The sequence below is a fragment of the Anthonomus grandis genome, chromosome 24 (assembly GCF_022605725.1).
Source record: "Anthonomus grandis grandis chromosome 24, icAntGran1.3, whole genome shotgun sequence".
Lineage (NCBI taxonomy): Eukaryota > Metazoa > Arthropoda > Insecta > Coleoptera > Curculionidae > Anthonomus > Anthonomus grandis.
In genome coordinates, this window is record NC_065569.1 from 1680603 (window position 1) to 1692631 (window position 12029).

Sequence of the window (12029 nt, forward strand, 5' to 3'; positions counted from 1 at the left end):
GCTTTATAGGTTTATGCAATTATTTAAGTATTAAAAAATTTTAATTATTTTATGATAATTTCTCTAAAAGCCATAAATCACTGGGGTGGCATGGGAGGCGAAATTTTCTATAACAGGAAACATTCAATAATACTACAAATTATACTTTATTAGGAACCTTTAACCAAATACGTACATTTAACAGCGCTTTATCACAGCCTAATAAACATACTAAAATTACTTTTATCTTAAGCACAAAATTTGACGTTTCATAACTCAGTTAATTAAATAGACATACCTATAAGTAATTTTAATTCTAACAAATAGGTATAACACAAGAAACTTTAACTCAGTCAACTAAATTTTGATTTAAATTAAAAAAATAAACAAATTCACAAATCAAAAACAGATAATATAAATACATTATATAAATAATAAAATATATACATATAATATATTTTATAATATTCATATTATATATGTATATTAGTGATTCAGTCATTTTTTCTGTAAAATTTCTTTAATATCCCTAAGAGACTCCGCTATTGAACCCATGTTGTTGTCAATATTTTGCAAAGTTTTTAATGCTTCTTCATTTATTGCAAGGAGATTTTTTGACAACCTTTGCAATTCTACATGCCTTATACGTTTTACAGGGTGAGCTGTTGACTCAGTGATTTTCCTTTTTGGTGCGGCTGTAGAAATATTATTCATTGAAGCCAGAGGCAATTTTCCTTTTTAGTGTAAGGGTGGTCCAATGAATGGTCAGCCTCAATTCCACAAAACAAATATTTGTTTCCTAAAAATAAGCAAAAATTAAATTATTCTAGAGCATTTTGTAAGATTTATACATAAGACATTTAAAATACTTAGTGTAATAATTCAATCAACGATTCACCATAGTACCTTCTCCAAAATACAAAACCACACAACTCTAAAAAACTAAAATATTCCTCTATATTGCACTGTTGTAATATAAATACACTTACATTACCAAAGCCAAGTTCCACAATATTTACATCCCCCTCTATAGCTTTGGAGCCCATGAGGGCAAGCAACCTGTTTTCTATTTCTGATAATGGAATATAATTAGCAGCACCACCACCTGTTCTATTAATTTCTAGTTTTATTTTGGCTGCTTTTGCTTTGGTTTTGCACTTCCAATCAGTTAATGCCTAAAACCAAAAGTCATGCATCCGATTTTTATATTATGTATAATAGGTACTTAATAATATTAGTACAAAAAAGATAAGCACTACTCATACCTACATCCACATATTATTATTATGTCTAGAAAGGAAATGGGAACTAATGTGGGTATAGGTAAGAAGGTAAGTGGTAAGTACCTATACCTATTTATTAATTTCATATAAAAAACTAAGTAGGTATAATAATGATTATATTACTTTTCTTTACTTTGATAATACTCACCCTTCTCCATTCATCCTTGGTTTTTTCACCAAATCCAAGACTATTTAATTTATGGGCAACATTTTGCCAGAGAGCATGCCCCTTTGTTTTGCCATCAGGGCCATTAAATTTGTTTGTTATTAACTCTGGATTTGCCTCACAGAGTTCTAGCAACATCTGCCAATTTTCGGCACGAACCCTCATAATAAGTACTTAATTGATAAATCAATGTTAAACACCAAAAAAACAAAATTCATGAACTTCACAAAGGCAAAAAAATCAGCTGTCAAATAAAACGTAAACAAATGTATTGAAAACCACACGTCCGGACATCTCGCCTTAAAGCGATTAAACGAGTTGCGTTCTGGCGACTATTTTTGCGCATAGAGTGCCGGTCATGTGGAATCGAATCAATCAGTGGAATTCCATACGACACGGAGTCCGGCTGCAGCTTTTGCTTTGGGGGGGCGTGGCCTGCGCTTGGGCGAGCCACCAATCTCAGAGCGACCCAAACGTATAAATATAAAGCTCCCTACACACACACAGTTTCCAGTCGAGGCGACACTCGTAAGAGCAAGACTTTTTTCATTCGTAGACGTTAAGCCACCACGTGTGTTTTGGCGCCAAAGTGAAAATCTGCTATTACCAGACCATAAAGGAGGAATATGGTTTCCAGGAAGTTTAAGCTTCTACCACGGCCGTCCACGCCGATGAAAAAGAAGACCGCCACCGGGGGAAAATCACCTTTTAAAGGTGATTGAAACCTTAAAAGTTGAAATCGAGCTGCTCAAGAGGAAACTGAGGGCCAAGGAGGAAGCGGAGAGCAAGGAAGGACCCGCTGCAAAGGTGCAGCCGCCTTCGTATGCTGCTGCCGCCGCCTCCAGCGCCGCCCCCACACCAAAGAGGAAGGTGTTTTCATCTTCTTCTAGCGAGACGTCCAGTGACAGTGAGAGTGATATGGAGCATGATGGCACCAGCCAGGCACCACCCAGTGCCAAGAAGCCTACCAAAAGGCCTGCCACGGATAAAGAGATTGTAAAGGTAAGTGAACCTACTAACAATAATAGTGATTTGCAGTCCCCTGCCACCCCCGCTCCCATAAGAGAGGCCCCCATCACCCCTGCTGCGAAGGCTGCAGGACCTACGCAGAGAAGGTGAAGGCTAAAATCCCCCCAATCATCCTGGAGGGGTCTGATGATTGGATTGAGGTTAGGAGGAAACTGAAATCCAATAACATCAGTGTGAAGACTGCGAAGGTCACCCTGAATTCAACCAAGATCGTGGTGAACACCCCTGATGAGTTCAGGAGATTCACCAGGCAGCTCGAGGAGGACAAGAGGAGCTTCCATACCTACACCCTAAGTACGGACAGGAAGATCCATGCAGTCATCAGAGGACTGCCACTGAATACCAAGCCCGAGGACATCCAGGAGGAGCTGAGTGAGATGTTTGACATCCAGGGGGAGGTCAAACAGATGTCCAATAGGAGGACCAAGGCACCCATGCCTCTCTTTCTGGTGAAGACCGATAAACCAGAGGTCTTCAACATCAACAGGATGTTCGACTTAGTGGTAAGTGTCGAGCAACAAAAGAGCAACACTGCGCCTTCTCAATGTTATAGGTGTCAAAGACCAGGGCGCCAAAATACCCAGGCCAAAATACCCAGTGCCAAATACCCATGCGAACTGTCACCACCCGGTTCGCTGTCCAGCCTGTGGAGGGAAGCACAGGCCACGGGACTGTCCAAAAGAGAAGCCAGCGGCAGGAGAGCCCAAGAACGCCTTCTGCTGCAACTTCCAGCAGGTAGGGCACCCTGCGAGCCACAGAGGATGCCCCAAGTTCCCAAAGAGGAAGCCCCAGGCCGCCACCAGAGCTGCCGCCCCCCAGGGTGCCGCCCCCGGGACCGCCGCCCCCATGGCTACCGCCCCCAAGGCAACCACCTCCCACGATGCTGCCCCCCGGGCCGCTCCCAGGGCTGCTGCCTCCAGCCAGCCCCCGAAGACGACTCCAGCGGTAAGCAATGACCTGGTGCAAGCCATCATAGCTGCCCTGGGATCTGTCATCGTCGAGCAGGTCAAGGCGGCCTTGAGGTGCTAAAGGCACCCCTCAGGACCGGCCCAGCTCCCTGCGGATCATCTCCTGGAACGTCAACGGCTGTCGTGCCAGGAAGCCGGAGATCATCGAGCTCCTAGAGGAACACAGGCCAGACGTTCTTGCGCTTCAGGAATGCAAGATGACAGAACACATCAGGATGAGCTTCCCAGGTTATACCATGTACAGGTATGACAACAGGGCAGCGCGTGGCGGTGTGACTCTGCTCGTCCGAGCAGGACTGAGGCACAACCTTCCTGAGGCAGAGGATACAGACATGGACGCCATTACTGTGGAGGTGAACACAGTACATGGCCCCATCTGGATCACCTCGGTCTACAAGCCGCCCCAGCTTCCGGTCGACCTAGAGGACCTTGAGGTTCTGTTTAGCGGCAGAAACCCTCGAGTGGCCATAGGAGACTGGAACTGTAAACACCGGGCGTGGAATTGCGCCATGACTACCGCCGATGGTCGGCGTCTCCTCACAGCTATCGAGGACTATGGAGCTGTGGCGGTGGGTCTGGAGCTCCCAACCTACCTCCCACAGATAAATGGTACTCCTATTGTGCTGGACTTCGCCATCATGAAAGGCGTTAGGCATGAGTTCGCGATCGAGACGCTCACGGAGGGAACGTCTGATCATAATCCAGTCCTGTTAACTCTAGGAGACGGGGAAGTATTAAACAGAGAATACATTAGAAAACAAACAAACTGGTTTCGTTTCAGGGAAATCTTCGAAGTGATTGCACACATCCCAGAGACAATCACCACGTCGGCTGAACTGGATGAGGCCACCGGAGACCTGGAGAACACCATACTGATGGCTTACGAACAAGCCACAGAGTCCAGGACTGTCCAGTACCTTCGCCCGGACGGTGAACCGACCGAGGAGCTCAAGGCTCTCATTAGAGAAAACCGGAGACTTCGCCGGATTTACGCACGTACCGGTGCGGACGGGGACAAGAGAGTCCTGAACCAGCACAGCACCAGGCTCCGAGACGAACTTCGCGCGTTCAGAGATGGACAATGGGGCGCAAAGATTGCAGACCTGAACTGCAAGGATCAGACTGCCTGGCGCATGCAGAAGGCGCTCCACCGAGTCAAGGCTCGGATTCCGCCACTCCACTCTACCCGTGGAATGGTGTACACCGACCATGAAAAGGCGGAAGCGCTGGCCGACACCATAGTAAGAGAGGGCCGCCTGAACTACCACCCTGATGAGGATGACACTCATGAGGAGGAAGTGACGGATGCCATCGATCAACTGGACGAGCAGGAAACCATCCAAAGGATTCCTGCTCCAGTCAGCCCACAGGACATCGCCGGGATCACCAGGCGACTGAAGAAGAAGAAGGCGCCTGGCGCGGATGGTGTCACCAACCAGATGCTCAGGATGCTTCCAGCCAAAGGGCACGCTTACATCACTGCGATCGTAAACGCGGTCCTCCGGCTGGAACATTGGCCTAGCAGATGGAAGACTTCCGAGATCGTAACGATCAAGAAGCCGCGGAAGGACGGCAAGTTCCCACAGAACTACCGCCCAGTCAGCCTCCTCCCAGCAGTCAGCAAGGTGGTGGAGAGGGCCATCATGCCTATCCTGAGCGAAGAGACGGAGGCCCTAGGCATCATTCCGCCTGAGCAATTTGGATTCCGTCGAGGACACTCCTCGAAACTCCAAGTCCTGCGACTGGTGGAAACGGTTGCCAGGGGATTCAACCGACGGCAATCCACGGGAGCTATATTCCTGGATGTGTCTCGGGCATTCGATCGGATGTGGCAGGATGGCCTCATCTACAAGATGATCCAAGCGGGATTTTCCACAAAGGTCTGTAACACATCTCGTGAGAGTCTCATTTCCAGATCTTTCCGTGTGAGGGTCGGTGACGACCGATCTGCGATCCACGAGTTGGAGGCGGGAGTTCCCCAGGGGTCAGTCCTGGGGCCCCTCCTATACTCCATTTTCACCCACGACCAGGACCCCGCGGACCGCACTGGCGATCTATGCTGACGACACTGCTGTCGTCTGCACTGCCATCGCTGGTGAAACCATCCGTGGGCTACTGCAGGAGGCCATGGACAGGATCGTGGATTGGGGCATCACCTGGAAGATCCAGATCAACGCCACGAAGACTCAAGGCGTCTTCTTCACCAAGAGGAGGCGCCCGCCCCCTCGACCCGTCACCATCGAGCAGGAAGACGTACGGTGGAGTCCTTCAGCGCGGGTACCTTGACGTAACCCTACAAAAAGGACTGTCCTGGAGGATGCACACCTCGGAAACGTTACTCAAGGCTAGGGTAGCAATGGCCCAGCTCTACCCCATCATGTGTGGGAAAAGTAACATGAGTCTGAGCACCAAGCTCACGCTCATAAAGACCATCGCAAGAAGCCAGCTCTCCTACGCTTCCCTGGCCTGGGGATACGCAGCCAAGTCATACCTGCTAAGGATGGAACGGTTTGAGAACAGGCTACTGAGGACAGCAGCGAATGTACCCTGGTATGTGCGTAACACAATCGTTTTCAGAGACCTCCAGTGGACCACACTTAGACAGCACCTAAAGAACAAGGCACAGAGAGACTTCGTAAAGGCAGCACGACACCCGCTACTAGAGGAACTCCTAGACTACGATCCCGTCCCACCAGCAAGAAGAGCAGGCAACCACAGGAGGCCGAAATCCCAACTCCTCTAAGCTGAGGAACCCATCCAGAAGAAGACACCCCCAGGCCGACAGGCACCACCAGGCCCACCAGGATCACCGGCCGATCAGGGCCACCCGGCCCACCAGGACCACCGGCCGATCAGGACCACACGGCCCTCCAGGACCTTAAGGCCCTCCAGGACCTTAAGGCCCTCCAGGACTACCCAGCCCTCCAGGCCCGGCGGTCCTCAGGACCAACGGACCTCTAGGACCGCACGGTCCCCCAGGACTACGGTCCGGGATCGGCCGGCCCTCTAGGACCAACGGACCTTCAGGACCGACGGGACTCCAGGATACAGGACACAGCCCTCCAGGACCACCAGGCCCTTCAGGACCACCCGGCCCTTCAGGACCACCCGGCCCTCCAGGACCACCCGGCCCTCCAGGACTACCAGGTCCCCCAGGACCGGCGGTCCTCCGGGATCAACGAACCTTTAGGACCGCACGGCCCTCCAGGACTACGGTCCAGGACCGCCCGGCCCTTCAGGGACAATCGGACCCTCAGGACTGACGGACCTCCGGGACAACAGCCCTCCAGGACCGACCGGCCCGCCAGGACCAAACGGTCCCCCGGACCTGACGCCCCGACCAGGACAACACGCGACAGAGAACTTCGAAGGACAACAACACAGAACGACCGTAAGCAACACACTAGCAAGACATAGTAACTATCTTCTTCCTTTCAGGATGAGACGACCCAAGCCCCGCTTAATGCGTACAGCGGGGTGCAGAGCGAAGGTGACGTCCCCCCACGCCGGGCGGGGGACCGAGCTGGTTCTGTAGTCTCACGTCGAGATGTCTGGAGGGTTTATTAGGCCTCTGGCCCGGAAACCCGAAGGAACGTCTGCCAGAGAGGCCCGGATGCTTTTAACGAACCAGGTAAAAGCGCCGGGGGAGGTGGTGGGCACTCCTTTTCGCGTCGCGTTTTTTTTTTTTTTTTACACACAGTTTGACTCGAAGGCCGGTCCGCGAGTCTCTGTTTGTGCAGGTAAATTTTTGTGTCTGTGGGCGAAAACTGATGGAGCGTTCAGTCCCTGGCGCGGCTCGACAGATATCCGAGTGTTTTGATATTTCGTGCAAAACTGAAGGTCAGCCTCGGCGGTGTGTGGTTATTTCACTTCAACGCTCCATGCATTTGGGCATTATTTGGAGGTTAGATATTCAATATTCATTCAAGTTTTGTTTATTGTCAATTAATATTTGTAGAATAAAAGCGTAAGATGGAAGACCAAGAAGAAAAAACAACTAGAAAAACAGAGAGGGAAATTTTGACGGAGTTTATTGACTTGTACAGAAATTACCCTTGTTTATGGAGGGTCAAATCGCAAGAATATTCAGATAAATTTAAGAAGGAGGAAGCTTATAAAGTTTTAGTGGATCATATGAAACAGTTAAATCCGGAAATTAAGAAAGACGATGTGGTGAAAAAAATTAATTTTTTAAGAAGCTGTTTTCGGAAGGAATTCAAAAAAGTTTCAGCTTCGACCAAAAGTGGATCAGGAATTGACGACATTTATAAGCCAAGTCTCTGGTATTATTCGCTGCTTCTATTTTTGAAGGATTCAGAGATACCGAGACCTATATAGTTTAGGAACTGATGACACCGAAAACTATTTACATGAGGTAAGGCCACAAAAATAAAAAAATAATAAATAAAATAAATACTTAAGAGATTTTTTCCCACTTTATGTATAATACCTTTTTCTTTTGTTTCAGATTGAGAATGGTAATAGTGATGGCGACAGAGGCAACAATAATCAAGATGAATTATTAAGCCGACTGACTCCATCATTTTCTGAAGCAAGCGGTTCTAGTGTGTCTACAAAAAATAAGCGAAAGCTACATAAAAAAAGTTGCAATGAGGACAAAAGTGATGAAATTCTAGCTATGGTGGGTAAAATACTGCAATCTTCAAGGAATGAGGATGAATTTGATATCATAGGAAAAAACGTTGCTGAAAAACTGCGGAGGATTGAGTCCACAATGAAAATTTATGCCGAAAGACTTATTAATGAGGTTTTGTTTGAAGCCCAATTAGGCACACTAAAAAGAGAATCTTGTCTGAATATTTCACCTGAAAATAGGCAATCTATTGCCTTATACAATACTCAGCTACCCTCAGGTCCACTTTATACACATAACCTGCAGCAGCAAAGTTCGCCGCATGATTCACAGGAATTAACCAATCTTCAAAATATGAATCAAAGTCAAAATGTTCGTGATTATTACTCACAATTTCCTTACAATAATTAGGATGTAAGAAAACAGAAGTTATGGTTTGTGGGGGTTTGTGTTCAAGGTACTTCGTTTTGTTATGTTAAAAAGAAAAGACGTTTAATTTTTTGTAAACTTATGTACTTTATTTTGTTGCTATGTATTTTGATAAAATATAAATAGTTCACAAAGTTAACTACGTTAACATCTAATAATCTTTTCTAGGATATACGATTTTGTTGCCAAGTTACTTGACCTTCTTTGTTAAAATATGAACAAAACTTTTCACGAATTGATTTTGCTTCTTCACATGCATTTCGAATAGGCCCACGTTGCAAATTGCCGAATGCATCTACTCTTTCTCAACACACGTATCGATCTTTTAGCTTTATTCGTAAAAAATTATGCAAAGAGACGGTTGCAAGAACAGCTGCTTCTATGTTATGTAGTTGTAGGTTTATTTCTGTGTGGAAAATACGAAAACGGCTTGCTAATATTCCGAAAGCGTTTTCAACGACATTTCGTGCCCTAGACAAACAGTAGTTGAATACTTTTTTCTCATTATCTAGAACTTTAATGATAAAAGGCTTCATAAAATTAGGTAGAAGAGCAAAAGCTTCGTCGCCAATAAACACAAAAGGTAGCAATCGGAATTATTAAAAGATTTAATGGGTGAAGATATTTTTAAGGCATTAGTTTTTAATTTTTCATAAAACCTAGTATTTTCAATAACTCCTCCATCTGACACGCGCCCATTTGTCTCAATATCAACAAGTATGAATTCATAATTAGCATTAACAATTGCCATTAACACTATACTGAAATATCCTTTATAATTATAAAAGAATGAACCACTTTTTGGTGGGCAATTTATCTTAACGTGCTTGCCATCGACAGCTCCTAGACAGCAAGGAAAATTCCATTTAGTAAAAAACTCATCAGCAATTGCCAACCATTCCTTTTCTGAATTTGGAAACTAAAACAAAATTAAGTAATTAAGTAATATAACAATTTTTATTTTACAAGAATTATTTATTACCTTTGTGTACTGTATATGCAGGACTTTACAAATGGCTTTACACGTTTCCGGGATAATTTTTCCCAAAGCTTGAGGTGATATAAGCGCCGTATATTTTAGATCTTCAAAGCTTCGTCCAGTGGCCAAAAACCTTAAAGTCGCAGAAAGTCTTTCATGAGGGCTGATGGATTTTCTCATACGAGAATCTTGTTTTTTAATTAAAGGCGTCACCATAGTTAGTAGTTCTACATAGGTATCTTCATCCATACGCAAATAATTTCGGAAGTCATCAGGGCTAAGTCTTAATTCTTCAAGTAAATTGATGTGAGAATAATTTGACCGTTTCATTAGCCAAGACTTAACCCATTTAGAACGAATAGTCTTCTTCTTTAGAACTTGATCTTTTTTTTATTCTTTTTCACGCAAATAATACTTATAACAGCCATTAGGCACAAGTCGTCACTAGTTACCGACATGGTGTCAAAAAATGTTAATATACATAGACAAACAACCGAACCAGAAGCACAGATTCACAGAACTAAACTGAATGAAATTCTTTTATTCTGTGACAATGTGTGGCCAATTCGAACCTGCTCGTGTGCAAACCTGCGCAGGCCGGCCTTCGAGTCAAACTGTGTGTGTGTAGGGCCCTTAACCCACCTTTCCACGTCCCGGCAGTCGATTCCATGCTCCGAGCCTCATCAGTCAAAGCACTCCGATGCGACCAAAAGAAAAAAAGATAGGCGCCTAAATCCAACAAGAGAATAAGTCAGAAACCCGGCAAGAGCCATCGTCGCTAGCCCGGAAGAAATCAGTGCCCAGATGATGATGATGACAGTCGATTCCCATGCTCCGCCCCTTACAAACCAAAGCACTCTGATACGACCACATAAACAAAAGATAGGCGCCTAAATCTCGGAAAATAAATATTCAGAAGACCGGCAGGAGCCACGTGGCTAGACCGGAAAACACCAGTGCCAAGATGATGATGCTGTCAGTTTACACTTGATAACGGTTGGAGATACTTACCAACCGAAACGTCGTGTTACATTAAATAAATAAGACAATGCAAGTTCGACAAGATGTTTTCACTGTACCATTTTCTACCACCTTCAAAAACAGATCATTTAGAGTACTGTTTAGCGCTGTATTTCGCTTTGAAATAGAAACGCGAAATTCAGGCAAACATAAAAATGACTGTATAATGCTATTTGCATAACATGCCACCATATCGTTGTTTAATAAAGCAAGTGGTTTATTAAATAAGTTGAGATTGTTTTCATGATCTGAACTAATATCTATTACCATGTCATTATGACTGTATAAACAGTATTATAAATATTGTAACTTAAATTATTAAAATTACTAAAAAGCCAATCAATTTGATTTTGTAGTTGATTCGCCAATACTCAATTTGCAACTTAAACCTTTAGATATTAAATAATTTTTTAAACCATTTTCATTTTGATTAATAATATCTTGATTAAAATCACCAATGATTAGTATATCACTTTGTTGATCAATAATGTCTTCAAAACATAGTTTAGCTTGTTCAATGCTCAATTTTGGAGGAATATAAACTGCTATGACGTAAATGTCATTTAAGTAAAATGTAATTGCTTGAAAAACTATACCAGAGAAATCTTTGGTGTATTTTTTCACTGACTTAATTTTTGCTGATTTATTTTTTTTCTTGAAACAAAACAAATTATGCCAAACGGTTTACTTACAGTTTGATCGTTACATAGGTTGGCAAAAACTTGAAAATCATTTAATTTTATATTTTTTTTGTTTTTATATAACCAGGTTTCAACAAAAATTAGGAAATGTGCATCTTTAAAAATGGGATTATTTTTTATAAGATTGATATTTTTGGTAGACTTTGCACATTTTGGTAAGCAATAATGTATTTGACATTGGAATCATTAAGGTACTGAGTGTTATACTTGGATGTTAAAAGCTTGTTTTCTTGCATATTTACCAGTTCTTTATAAGCAGGATCCTTTTCGGTTGCTGCTTAAACTTACCAATGATGTAGAGGCCACTAAGCTTTGTAGCCCTACTGCATGCCACATAGGTATTGGTTCTCATCATTCGATTTCCGATGTGAACAGCTACTTGTTCGTAGGTGGCACCTTGACTTTGGTGGATTGTAATTCCTTCACTGATTAAAAGAGGAAATTGAAGTCGCTCAACATGAACGTTGCTGCCTTTTTGAATTTTAACAGCTCTTGCAGCTCTTTGTATGGGCGTCCAAGTGTATAACACACCCATAGACTTTCTAAGGGATTCGTTTCTCTTGCGGCATTCCTTGCCTGACTTAGAATCGAAGAATTCCATCCAGACTCTGTATGGAATTTTATTTCGGACATAGTCTATTTGACGTAGGATGCTTGTTGCACCATTAACTATTCCATCACTGGTGTCCACATTCAATGAAATCATATATTTGGCATCTACCTGCAATATTAAATTTAACATTAGGCCAAAACTCTCCGCTATTTTTAATTTTTTTGCATGTTCCAGAAATAAATGTTTTAGTCGTTCTGAGCAACTTCCTTTGATGACGTGTCTGGCTTGACTTATAGCTCGCTCGGTCTGAAATGTAGAAAGTTTCATT

General features: G+C 44.0%; 1 protein-coding gene across 1 annotated transcript; it reads right to left on the reverse strand.

The window, feature by feature from the left end:
- Positions 1–878: 878 nt before the first annotated feature.
- Positions 879–1787, reverse strand: LOC126749304 (uncharacterized). The gene is made up of 3 exons (XM_050458987.1): positions 1411–1787; positions 974–1154; positions 879–921 (listed from the first exon to the last, which is right to left on the reverse strand). Exons 1-3 carry the CDS (start codon positions 1591–1593, stop codon positions 914–916), a joined length of 372 nt encoding a protein of 123 aa, XP_050314944.1. The 5' UTR covers positions 1594–1787; the 3' UTR covers positions 879–913.
- Positions 1788–12029: the final 10242 nt, after the last annotated feature.